We start from the raw sequence: 14415 nt of genomic DNA, 5'->3' as shown, positions 1-14415 counted from the left end.
CATTATAGATACGGACATGATAAACTGCAGCTATTATTTACAACTACAAATTAACAAAATTCAATATAAATCAAACGTTATATCATAGTTGGCATCCATATAATATCAAATGCCATACACTACAACGGACATTAATTAGATGTGCTATAGACTGGCACACAATTACAAATTACAATAATATATTACATACATGGTACTAGACTTGCCATATAGATTTATACATAACAATACAATGCAGTAATGGCGTTCCATAATTAACAAAAATGTTTGACATAAGTTTTTGAAACAAAGTACTTTATAAATATCATGTTACAAATTTCAGTACAAATTTTACATCTTATATAAACGAAACGTTTTAGATTCCTCTTTCGAAATAATTTACAAAAGTCTGAAAAATTTAATAAATTATCCTAACATACCGAAACTAGCCAAAATCATGTGCCAAAAAGTAAATGTTACAGAATTAGGTAGAATGAACAAAATTTACCAAATAAAAATCGTAATGCAAAAATCATACAAAAATCTAACAAATAAATTTCTTACCTCGATCGAGCATAAATTTCTAGCAAGAAAATAATTCAGACATAGATTCGTCTATAAAGTCGTAAGGTGGTGTGCGCAAGGCATATCTAGTCCAGTCTATTTAAAGGGTAATGTCCCGCCAAATACTAAATTTCATGGGATTCACGGCTAAGCCGTGAGCTATGACTATTGTCATTTTCACGGGATTCACGATATAGCCGGGAAATCTAACTACTTTGGCGCGAATTTAAATTGACAATTTGAGGCCCATTATAGTGGTTTTGGGGATAAAAACATACATTACTGAAGTTTATAAAATATCAACTTTCTTGTTACTGAACCGAATTTAATGAAATTTACATGGAAATTTAAGTTATGAAATACAGAGAAATATTAGAGGTATTTTATGCATGAAATCTGACATTTACCTCAATAACTCAAAAATTTACAAAAAGATGATGCAATACCTGCATTTACACTACAGATAAAATAAGGCCCGTATGTCAATTTGTGACAGAGTGGTAAATTGTATCTTCTCCAAACCATTTTATGCACTTACTAAAAGTAATCGTTGCCTGGTTAAGTTTTATGTTTAGGTCAGCTTTTCTCCTAAACTGTCACAGGTATCGCTTTGAAACTTGCAACACTTGTTCACCATCAATAGCTGACCCTGTACAGCAAGAAACGTAACTCCATCCTGCTTTTAGCAAGAATTATGGCCCCTTTTGGACTTAGAAAATATCAGATTTATTGGTTAAGTTTTACGTTTAGGTAAAGTAATCTCCTTAACTATCAAAGCTATTGCTTTGAAACTTGCAGCACTTGTTCACCATCATAAGCTGACCCTGTACAGCAAGAAACATAACTACATCCTGCTTTTTGCAAGATTTATGGCCCCTTTTGGACCTAGAAAATATCAGATTTATTGGTTAAGTTTTATGTTTAGGTAAACTTTTCTCCTAAATTATCAAAGCTATTGCTTTGAAACTTGCAACAGTTGTTCACCATCATAAGCTGACTCTGCACAGCAAGAAACATAACTCCATCCTGCTTTTTGCAAGAGTTAAGTCCCTTATTGGACTTAGAAAATCATAGGTAGGACAGTATTTCTATTATACAGAGACAAAAAAGTCAGATGAGTGTCTGCACCCGCAAGGCGGTGCTCTTGTTATTCGCTTGTCTCCGAAAGAGCGGGGCGTATTATGTGAACACCTGTGGTGGGCAGTCGGGCTGTCAGCATCCAAAGCATGTCCGCTCTCTAAGTACAACAGTTTCACCAAACTTGTGGGCATCACAGACTGGTACCAAATCAGCCATAGTGAATAATGTATTACATTTTTGCTAAGCAGTTCTATTATTGCATTATTCTACAAAGTTTAGAAACAAAGATGTATTTCCTGGTTTGACAGTCCTTCAGGAAGTGTTACATGAGAGAATTTCATAAAATAATTAGCTTCACTTTGTTCTGCTAAGATCTGCTTTTGGTATAAATCACAAGGTTTGGTCTATGTCTAAGCACTAATAACATTTTCTAGAAAAACAAATTTGATTTGCTTAAACATAACTCTTAAAGAATTGTCTTGAGAACTTACAAGGCGTCCCAATTTGGTAAAGTTTTTGTAAAATGCACAGGTTCCATAACCCTTTTTCAACTTAGAAATTTTTGGTTAAGGTTTTATATGCGAGCTGATATCTCAGTACCCACTAATAGGAATGGATTGAAACTTCACACATTTGTTCACTGTGATGATCTTACATGCAGTGCACACGTTCCACAACTATTTTGCATTTTTACGAAAGTATGTCCCTTTTTCGACTTTCTAACAGTTCTTTTTGTAAAGTTTCTGTATGTAAGCTGGTATCTCAGTACCACATATTACTGAAAGGGCTGTTCACTGAAAATTTTCTGTCTGAATAGAGAACAGTGCACATCAGTGCACTGGTCGCAAAGGCAAAATCTCTTGCCGCCAGCAAGCTTAAGGTTAATATTAAGTAGAACTGTCTGAATAAAATGGAAAGAGGTACATATTTAACAAATTTCGTGAAGACCCATCAAGTGGTTCATGAAAACAATGTTTAAAGGTCATTTTTATATATATAATATATATTTTGGAACCACTTGAACAAACTTAAATGATAAAGACTATTAAAGGACGCTACAGAAAAAGTTTGTTGAAGATAAACCAAGTTGTTCATAGGAAGAAGTTGTCTCTTTTTATTTTTACCTCTCTGGCAGCCCCTAAATGTGACCAAGCACCATCATTTGAACAAACTTGAGAGAGGTCCATAGGATGCTACTGACTAAGTTTGGTGAAGGTCAGTTATCTTGTTCATGAAAAACGCTCATTTAGATGATTTTCCATTTTTAGCTCTGGCAGTCCCTAAAACGGGGTCAAGCCAAACTTTTTGAACAAATTTTGATAGAGTGTCTCCAAAGGAACATTTCTGTGAAATTATATCACAATTGGACCAGTGACCCCTTAGAAGTTTTGAACTTTTTCCTTTTGGCTGCCATGCCAACCAAAATTCAGCATGGAATACCTAGATTTGAAGGAAATTTGTTACGCAAATGCTATGTATCCCTTTAAATATAACCCAAAATACTGACATGTTATCATCTTTTAATATTCACAATGATAATATTTACAATTCACTAAATAATGAGTCAACAAATTATGAATACATACATATACAACTGTGAAATACTTATATAAAACTGAAAACCACATTATTAAAATCCTCAGTGACACAAATTTAACAACAAATGTACATGTATCAACATGTTCAAGCAGCAATTTAATTCTTAATACAATTTAACAGGAGAGATTTGAAAATGAAAAATTTGCTCACAAAAGGCATCCATCTCTTAATCATAAGCTTTAATGATAACAGATACATTTGTCTTATTTCACACAAACATTCATTATAATAAGCATATCAACAGGCATAAATTATGCATTAGTCAGCATCATCACTGACAAAAGCATGCATTTGTCAAAAATATCACTGACAAAAAAATTTACTAATTGAAAACAATTATTGACAAAACGATGCATCTACAATACCAGAAAACGATTGCAAAACTGTACTCCTGAAATCTAGTCTTACAGTTTATTTTTCTTTCAGGATATCAGAAATTCATTCAAAGTAAATTAACACTTAGTAGCTGGGTGTAAAATAGAAAGAAATTTGGTAAGGCAAAGCATAGACTACGAACTTCTTCATAGGCTAGCAAAACTGAAAATGGCTTTTACTACCCAAGTACAAAAAGGGTCACAATTGTGACAAAATGGACATGACAGTTATGGTTCTTCATCTACTTACTCAAATAAGGGTGCAAAGTTTCAAAGCTACAGCTTTTACATTTTCTGAGAAAAAGTGGAGCTAATTAAGAATGTTAACCACCAACTGACAACAATACCACACAGATTTTATTCCACAATCAGACCTGCTAAAATAAGCTTCTGTATTAGAAACAGTGGGGATAATTTTAAATGTAAATACGCAATACCAAGAGGAGTAAGTTAAGTAAATATATGACACACACATACTGTTTCAATACACACAAAGGATTTCAAGACCAGCACATTATCATGAAATGATTTACCTTCAATTAAACATGTAATATCAAACACCAAGCTGTAGGTAGTGGAGCCGTAATTGTAATCCACAGGTACCATTAGATCGCATATTCTCAGTATGTGGTTTCCTAATTTCCTGGCTGGTGCAGAAAGGTGTTTGTTTGAGGTACACTAACAGCTACAGAACACCAAGATAGAATTCTGAGACACAGGAATTGCCGAGTATAATTATGAGTTCACTACCTTAAAGAAAACAACTTTTAATGACAAAACAATATGATTCAAATTATCTTACAAGGGACATGCCTTCAGATTATTATTAATTTAGGCACGTTGATATGGTAGAAGGTTTACATAAAATGTTAAATGATTTGACTTAGTATAATATAGTCAGTATTCTAAAAGCACTTGTGTTTGTTTTTAAATGAATAGAAAAGCTTTGTCAGTAACAGAGTTCTACCTTGACATAACAAGTAAGATTACGGCTTTGCTTCAATATTTACGTTTAAAACAGCATCTTTGATAATATCCATTCAAGATTTTTCATTTTTTATATTTCTGTTATTTTTTTTTTTTTCAAATAAAAAAAATTAGTTTGTTTGAAATTCTTTTAATAATCTGCATTTCCTTTAGGTTATTTTGGCATACATCTTAGGGAATGGACTGCTGATTTAAAGGGGCATAACCCTAGATGTATATCATATAATTACAATTTTTATAACTGCCAGCAGAATCTACGATAAATCAAAAATAACATATTATTATCTAAGTTAATACTCTACCAGTATTTTATAAAATACATGTTTTAAAATCCCTCATATTTTATATCAGATACTTGCTTTCAACAGCTAGTCAGCAGACTTCCCAAACTGAATTTTTGTTTTAATTTCAACTTGTCTTAAGCTGACACCTGTCTTATATAGACAGATTAAATTGCTTCCTCAGCTGGCTGCTTAAATCAGGTTTAACCTTATCTAAACTGCAAATTAGAAATAAACCTAGGAGCCTGTCCCTTTACATAATATCAATGGAAGCAGTTAATGTGAGGAGTAAGGGTAGAGAAAACAGTTTTATACAGTGATAACAAAAATGTACAAAATCAGTTATCTATTATTATTTTCTTAAACTAATTAACATTGCTATATTTGTGTACATAGAATTTGTTATAATCTCACAAGTTGCTACATATAGCAAAAAATGTGTTATGCTAAATTAGATTTGAATGTACAGTCTCCTACCCAGTACACTTGGCGATAATTAATTACTCTTTACCAACACAGTGTTAACTGGCAATAACAAGAAACAGATAATATCCCACTCTACTCACAACTAAGAGATGAACTCCTGCAAAGATTAAACCTTGCATCAATAGAAGGACTTTAAAGTTTATGAATTTTGATCTCACATTACCTGCTATCAGTTTTTCTTGAAAATAAATACCACACCTCATAAAAGTGGGCAGTCCAGGCTTGTAACATGCGCAGTCCCGATGTGAAATATAGGAGTCCCAATTTGAAACTTGGGCAGTTGTGATGTGGTAAGACACACCCCAAGGTACAGGTTATATGACACTAAACAGGGCTAAAAACTTTGGTTTTACATCACATTTACATCGAATTAAACATATGAGGTATGTAATCAAAATTTTTATACCTGCTGGAATCAATACAGCAAATCCAAGGATTCAGACTATAAGTCACCTCTTACATCATGCAAGGGTAAGGTAGTCTTTCCAATTCTTTTTGTACATGAGTTTGTCATCCCAGAACAACATAGGACCTGTTTTGAAATGTTGGCAGTCCTGTTGTGACAAGTGGGCAGTCCTGATGTGAGAAGTGGGCAGTCCTAATGTGAGAAGTGGGCAGTCCTGATGTGAGAAGTGGGCAGGACTGACATGAAACTTGTAATCATCCAACAAAACCATCCATGTATTTAACAAAATCTTTTCGAAATGCAGATATAGATTCTTCAACTCCTTTGACAGTTATGGGGCATATATATATTTTTTATAATGAATTGAAACTAACCTATAGTAAACATGACATAAAATGTTTCTGATAAAATCTTCAAAACAAGAGGACCATGATGGTCCTGAATCGCTCACCTCTTCCCACATGACCCAGTTTTGAGTATGACGTCGTTTTTTCTATTATTTGACATAGTGACCTAGTTTTTGAGCTCATGTGACCCAGTTTTGAACTTGACCTAGATATTATCAAGATAAAAGTTCTGACCAATTTTCATGAAGATCCATTGAAAAATATGGTCTCTAGAGGTCACAAGGTTTTTCTATTATTTGACCTATTGACCTAGTTTTCGAAGGTACGTGACCCTGTTTTGAACTTTACCTAGATATCATCAAGGTGAATATTCTCAATAATTTTCATGAAGATCTCGTGAAAAATATGGCCTCTAGAGAGGTCACAAGGTTTTTCTATTTTTATACCTACTGGCCTAGTTTTTGACCGCATGTGACCCAGTTTCGAAACTGACCTAGATATCATCAAGGTGAACATTCAGATCAATTTTCATGAAGATCCATTGCAAAATATGGCCTCTAGAGAGGTCACAACTTTTTTTCATTATTTGTCCTACTGACCTACTTTTTGAGGGCACGTGACCCACTTTCGAACTTGACCTAGATATCATCAAGATGAACATTCAGACCAACTTTCATACAGATCCCATGAAAAATATGGCCTTTAGAGAGGTCACAAGGTTTTTCTATTATTTGACCTACTGACCTAATTTTTGAAGGCACATGACCCACTTCCGAACTTGACCTAGATATCATCAAAATGAACATTCGGACCAATTTTCATACAGATCCCATGAAAAATATGGCCTCTAGAGAGGTCACAAGGTTTTTCTATTTTTAGACCTACTGACCTAGTTTTTGAAGGCACTTGACCCACTTTCGAACTTGACCTAGATATCATCAAGGTGAACATTCTGACCAATTTTCATGAAGATCTCATGAAATATATGGCCTCTAGAGAGGTCACAAGGTTTTTCTATTTTTAGATCTACTGGCCTAGTTTTTGACCGCACGTGACCCAGTTTCAAATCTGAACTAGATATCATCAAGATGAACATTCAGACCAACTTTCATACAGATCCATTGCAAAATATGGCCTCTAGAGAGGTCACAAGGTTTTTCTATTATTTGACCTACTGACCTACTTTTTGAGGGCACGTGACCCAGTTTCGAACTTGACCTAGATATCATCAAGGTGAATGTTCTGACCAATTTTCATGAAGATCTTGTAAAATATATGGCCTCTAGAGTGGTCACAAGCAAAAGTTTACGGACGGACGGATGCTGCGAGATCACAAAAGCTCACTTTATCACTATGACATGTGAGCTAAAAAGCAGCAGTCTCTATTTATATTGGAACATTTTACACATCACTTCAAAAATCTAATCACCACAAGTATGTGTATCAAGTTCAAAGTACCATTCATCTGCATATAACAACATCATTTATTCATACTGATCTTTGTTTAACAACTAACAACATTAAAATATACCAATACAGACTGATTATCTAAAACAATGTATAGCTTTCTACACTAAGTTCCCAAAAATAAAACAATAAGATTGTATATATTGACTGAATCACAGCAGGATTCATATTTCACTAAGTTTCTGAGGTGTTTCAACTTTAAAATACTGAAATCTGCACAGACTTTATAATACACACATTTATAAAGCAAACATAAAACATATTTATTAGAATAAAACAAGACCTATCACTAATAGTGATGAATACTTATTGTCAGAGGAACAGCGGTATTGAAAATATGACACATTGCATTGGTATATTGTACAGGGAGAAAATGTATAAAGATGCACAAAAAATGTTGTTCAAAACTGTATAAAATCTCCAAATTCATTGCCGTACCTTAAAAAGAAGAAAGTAGATCAGTAGGTCAAAATCAAGGTCACTGAGTCAGTTTTGAGATGTGTGTTCTACAGATGGACATATCAACGTATGGACCGGAATCCAGAATAGCTCCGAGATATTAGTACCTGGTTGTAAAATAAGGAGTATTTTTGCTTGAAGGGAGAAAACATGACAGATTTGTCAGACATTTTTTAACCCATCAGACTGTGCAACAATAGATTTTTCAATGTGTACATGCCTCTATACTTCATCTGCCTTTGTCTTGATACTGAATCTAACATTAATTTTTTTCAGATTGTTACATTAACACTGAGAAGGTTTTGTACTTCCTGTTTTTTACAGCATTTGGTACAGAACTGGATGTCTGTCACCTTATCAACCCACTTTTTATAAAATTTCTTCACAAGAAACTCATAACTGCCCAAGTACATGCATTGTAAAGAGGGCCATGATGGCCCTACTTCGCTCACCTGAGGAATATTGTAAGTCAGATGATATAGGTCAAATCATCAACTTCAGTAAGAAAGATGGATGGCTTCCACATCTGACAATGTCAAACAGGTTGAATCCAGAAGTAAAGGGCAAGTGTTTTGAAGGGAGAAACCTTACTGTTTTTGAAACTGAGGTGCCACAGATGTAAGGATGGTGTTTTTGACAAGTTTGGTAAATACGGTTTAAACATTCATGGAAATTATTTGAGGAATGAAACACAAAGTATTGCTACAAATAAAACTTCTTTGTTGTAACTTTTGAAATATTTTTTGCTTCCCATAAGACTTTGTGATATGTGGTACATATTCGGGATATGAGAAATTGAGGTTGAGCAATTCGATAAGGGTTGGAGGACCAATCATTCCTTTATCTGAAGCAAATGAGTATAAACACATTTTGTTATGATAGTCATGTTTACTAGAGTAAAAACTAACTTTCATATTTGATTATTTTTTTATTTAAGAAATAATAAATATGTGCCTATATTTTATTAACTGATAAAATTATTGGAACATATTTATTATTTCGACGCTAACCATGCAAATTCTTCGCATTTTACAGCACTACATTTTAGCGCGATATGTCATTCGGCTGGCCATATGCTATTATAAAAACCTCCCCACGAGTAGAAAGCGTTGCATCAAACGGAATTTTCCGATATTCAGTAAATTTTACTTAAAGTGTTAAGTAGGTATTGCCGTGAAAATGTTATTTTCAATAACATCTAAGGTCGGGTATAGAAATCAGAGGTAAATACTTAATTCATATATATATATAGTTTATATATGCAGTTTCTAAAAATAGTACACGTCACCTACATGATGGCACTGAAACATACATGCCAGAACATTGCGGCGGCATATAAACACGTAAACACTTGAGTCTGGAAGATTGGAACATGAATTATGATTTATTTACTGTCAAAGTAGAATCTAGTTGACATTTGTGGTGCCTTCAACGCAGACATTGTAAACTACACACACGACCAGACATAGATGCACTGGTGTTGAAATTGAAACTTACCGGGCTGAAACATTTTCTTACGGTAAAAATATAAACAAATAAATTCATCAGTTAGAAATAGTTTGTTTCAGAAAATTTGATGTACTTTTTATTACTACTAGCACTGAAAAAGTTGAATATTTAGTTGTTATTATACTGTATATAACGGGTCAAAGCAGAGTAAATCTCACAGTCATGTTACAATCGTAGGGCGGAATGGAAGAGCTATATTTTATCGTAGATTCATGTATAGGCGATTTCGCTATATGTTTACATAGCAACTGCTGCGGATCGTGTTAGAATGATTAATATGAGCCACTAAAATGGGTCACTTGGAACAAACCATTTAAACAATCATGAAAGAATTCCTTACAAGGATGCTACAGACCAAGTTTGGTGAAGATCCATCAAGCGATTTATGAGAAGCTGTTTAAGGGTAATCATTTGAACAATAATTACAGAAGGCTCTACAAAGAGCCACAGACCCAAGTTCGGTGAAGATCCCTCAAGGGGTTCATGTAAAGAAGTTGTATAAAGACTTTTTCTAGTTTTAGCTCTAGCAGACATTTAATGTTGCCAAGGTGACCATTTAAACAAAACAGAGAAAGGTCCATATACAGGTGCTACAGATCAAGTCTGGGGTAATTCAAACCAGTAGTTTCAGGAGATGTTTATGTACATTTTGGAAGACAGATGTCAGACTATCCACTTATACTAATAGCTAACCCTAAATTAAGACACAAATTCACCGTCAAAGAAACCAGGTATGATACAAAAGGGTCATACTTGTAGCCACCTAGAAGCCAGACAACTCTCCCTTGTTAGCTTAATTGCCAGAAAATTCAACATGTGGATCACTAACTCATACTTTTTAAAATGTCAAGTGAAAATCATAGATAATCAATGTACATACTATTATATAACAGTAACTATCTAATTTGTGTTTTATGAACCTTTTGTCAGGAAAACTGGTCTTAAGAAGAGACTATTCATCAACAGATGATATTTCAAAGATCCTGTGGACAAAAAAGCCACACTTGCAAAAAGGGATACATATTTAAGCATAAAATGAGTTACAAAAACAAACATATTTTGGGCAATTTTAGTTAAGAAACAACTTCTTTTTCCTAAAAAGCTCAATAATCTAACAAATTAATCACATCTCTACAAAATACACCTTCAAGCAATTCGTGATTTTCAAATTCTGCATTCATCACATTTTCATTTTAAAATGAAGACAATGTATTAAAATTTTTAAAAAACTCATTGCAATTTTTATTACTGACATGCTGTTTACACTACTTATAACATATCATTTACAAATCTTTTTGCCATGCAAACTTCATGGCTGTTGCCCATTAATAATCTTTAAGTTATTCAAACCACAGTCTCAAAAATACAAACTCCTCTAAATTTTCCAAAGCATTAAGAATTTTGCTTTAACTTGGCACAGTTTTTACAAATCTGCAATGTTTAAGCTGAAAAATTACATCAACAATAAGAAAATACTGCTGGGATTAATGACAGAAAACAAAAGCTGCATCAGCAAGTTTTTTTTTCTACATGTATAGACAGTCGGGTAGTATTTACTGCCATTATTCCCATTAGCAAAAATGTGTAATTAAGCAATTTCCTTGCCTAAATTTCTAATATAAAAGGTTGGTAAATCTGAGCCCAGTTCAACTATTCCTACAACATATAATTCTGTACTAACCTATATTACAAAATCATTCAGAAGGATTCAACTTTAAGTATCTAATTGTTCAATGTCAATAAATTTACACATTGCACATTCCCTATTTTATGATATTTATATCTTGAAATTTCTTGTGCGCAATTTTCTTCTTTAAATTACGTATACTGACAAATGTGATTTTAAATAGAAACTGGCAAATAACATTGATGTATCCGACTCGGAAAAGAACAGGCATTTTCCATTCGTCATTATTTACTCAAATTGGTAAGACTTTCGAAAAATGTGCATAAATTTTTTCAGTGTTTAATGATAAAATGGACTCATGTTACCCGTGAATATAGAAATACAATAAATTTGACAACATCTGTTATTAGTTCTTAAATTACTAAATAGAAAGTCTATAGGTATTTTTGTTTTATATCACATCAGTTAAAACTGCTCTTTACATACATTCCTAATCTCTTCATAGTTAAAGTAACTTCATGCTCACCCTTTGGGGAGCATAAAACTATAAGACTTCCAACTTCCCAAATGAGAGTATATGACAGCACATACTTAAAGATTTATTTTCTATCCTACTGACTAAGACAATTCTTTGTCAAAAAAAGCCCTATATGTACCATACCCCTTAAAATTTAGCGAATGATACATAGTTAAGCTAACCAAATTATAAGTAATACAGAAAAAATCAATTATTGTGTAAAGCCTTCAGGCTGAATGTCTGTATCTGTAAAACATATAAAATTTACATTTGAGATAACGCAGAACAGTAAAGGAACTAACTTAAAATTTCTTTAAAATAAACCAGATTCAGCCTAAAAGAAAATGTCTGTTCCACAATATAAACCATATTTTTTTTAACCAGAACTGCTTGTATGATGAGCTCTAAATAATCTGGAACATGCAACCAAAAGGGTTTGGAAGGAACCACTTCTTAACAGCTCTGAAAAAAAAAGCTATCCATGTATGATTCTGAGGGGGTTGGAATGTTGTCCCTAAGTCCCTGTTGTCTATCATTGCCACAGGTTTGTTGACAAGGTGTGTCCTGATGACTGAGACCCACTCCAGCCCATCCCCATCTGTTGTGGTTGGCCTAAATTCATGTTGGTCATCTGCTGATGCATCTAAAGATAGAAAATTTAAATTTTCAAACTGACAAATGACAAGGCAGCATTCCGAGACTGGTCTCCAAACTCTTTTTTTTTGTAACTCTGGAGCCAGTACTCAGCCACAGTCTGAGATTGTGGAGACTGCAGACAGAATGACTAACAGGTACACATGACAGTTTTTTTTTTAAATAGGTTTCAAAATTTCTTTACAAACTGAGGATTGTTTTTACTACTATTTTTTTAAGTCACACATTTCTGCCTTTCTGGCCATTATTTCAGGCAAAGGCACATCGGAAGAAAAAAAACAACAACTTTCCATTAGCCAGAAGAACAGCCTCCTCACATGAAAACAATTCTACATCCTTAGCTGGGTTTGAATCCTCTGCTGTAATTTTGTTTATGTTGAAATTTAGAGTCACACTGACACAATAAAGGCCAAATGGTAACTTTTTCTGCTTTTCGTGGTAGAGAAAGATCTCATATGCCCCTCTGGGCATGAGCGAGATCCAAATAGAACCACTGACCTTCCATGAGCCAGCCAGAAGGCTCCCTCACAAGGAAGATTCAATGTTAGGTTTTGCACCAACATCAGTGAGGATCTCATGATTTTTAGCCAGTGACATTAACCACTTGACCATGGAGGATCCTCACTGCTGTGAAAGGCAAGGGATTCAAACTCAGCATCTTGAACCTCTCAGTCACATTCACAAACTCAGCTAAAACAAAATGGTATAAATAAAATGATATTGGGCAGACCTGTTGAAACTGCATCGGCTGCATCTGAGGCTGTTGTTGTTGTTGCTGTCCATACATTCCCATCTGAGCACCTGGCATTCCCATCATCCCCTGCTGCATTCCCATCTGTCCCTGGGGCATCGTACCCATCGACCCCATACCCATCTGTGCTTGATTAATACCCATCATGCCCATCTGATTACCGTACATGCCCTGAAATGATATACAGTAAATTCCTGAGGATCAAGGTCAAGTAGATAGCATAACAACACCAAGCAGTTGATCTTTATATCAAATGAACAAACAATTAATCCCTGAATCCTTTTTAAATGTCTTTGACCTACATTTTCTAAAAGAACAGAATAAGGAAAAGTACAGCAGGTGGGATAACTTTGGATAAAACAACAAAATTTTCAGTCAAACAAACACACTAACAAATTAACTAAATAACTACGGTAAGATCCCATATTGTAGTTGTGGTGTATGAATAGAGCTTCCAGAAAAATTAATTTAACATAGTGGAAATACTACCAAAAAGTCAACAAAAAACCTGCCAAATCAATAGAGAATTGGTATGGAACTTCAGAAAAATTTTCTTTAACAAGGAAACTAACTGTGTCCAGCATCATGGGACTGATTTTTCTTGGATATTTGCTCTCTCTATCCAAATCATCTGATCCTAATTACCGAAGCAACTGCTTTTCAAGACTTCATGCTATTTTTACCAGGGATTCCGAAATGGATGCAAAATATTTAGGTGAGTCTTCCCATGAAAATCCTTGCTTTGTCTAGACATGTTGATGTCAAATTGCTCTTTCAAGCATTTTTTAGAAGTCTTGAATAAAACAACAGTGTTACTCAAATGAAAGTCAGGGAACTGGCTAAGTTTTATGAAAATTTGTCAAACTTTGCAATACCAAAACATGATACAGAAATTGCAATTTCAATTTCATCAGCTTTATGGCATCTATACTACTACTACACTGTTTCAGAGTTTTCAGTCAAATAACCATGGAGAGAATTCACTTTTAAAAATGATGCATTAAATTCATTACCTCTCTTAATAACAGTCTTGTGCTTAACCTACTTGACTAGCCCTTGGAGCTTTGGCCCAAAATAATTCAATGCACAGTATCAATGCTACAGATCGCTAAAATACTGTGAAATTTTCCTCTAGTTTTAATGATGGTGCCAAAGAATGGTAAAAAAATTGATGCCTGACCTTTAGACAATTTTCAGATTATAACAAGCAGAAATGATCATCCAGGCCAATGCTAATTCATGCTTTAAGTTCAGACATAAGTTGTGGTAAAAAAAAGACCTATTTACAAGCCACTCTTCATATATTTAAAAACATTGTTTTATGACAC

General features: G+C 34.0%; 1 protein-coding gene across 3 annotated transcripts in view; it reads right to left on the bottom strand.

Moving 5' to 3' along the window:
* Positions 1–3126: 3126 nt before the first annotated feature.
* Positions 3127–14415, bottom strand: part of LOC123525478 (stromal membrane-associated protein 1-like) — a 62803-nt gene continuing 51514 nt past the window's right edge. For all 3 annotated transcript variants that reach the window (XM_045304553.2, XM_053537830.1, XM_053537829.1), the window contains 2 exons: positions 13067–13258; positions 3127–12325 (listed from right to left, as the gene is read on the bottom strand). In XM_045304553.2, the coding sequence (XP_045160488.1) occupies positions 12215–12325; positions 13067–13258 (303 nt within the window). In that variant the 3' untranslated portion in view covers positions 3127–12214. The remainder of the gene's footprint in view (positions 12326–13066; positions 13259–14415) is intronic.

This window comes from Mercenaria mercenaria, chromosome 3 (genome assembly GCF_021730395.1).
Source record: "Mercenaria mercenaria strain notata chromosome 3, MADL_Memer_1, whole genome shotgun sequence".
In the NCBI taxonomy this organism is placed as follows: domain Eukaryota; kingdom Metazoa; phylum Mollusca; class Bivalvia; order Venerida; family Veneridae; genus Mercenaria; species Mercenaria mercenaria.
This window is presented reverse-complemented; position numbering and strand designations above follow the sequence as displayed.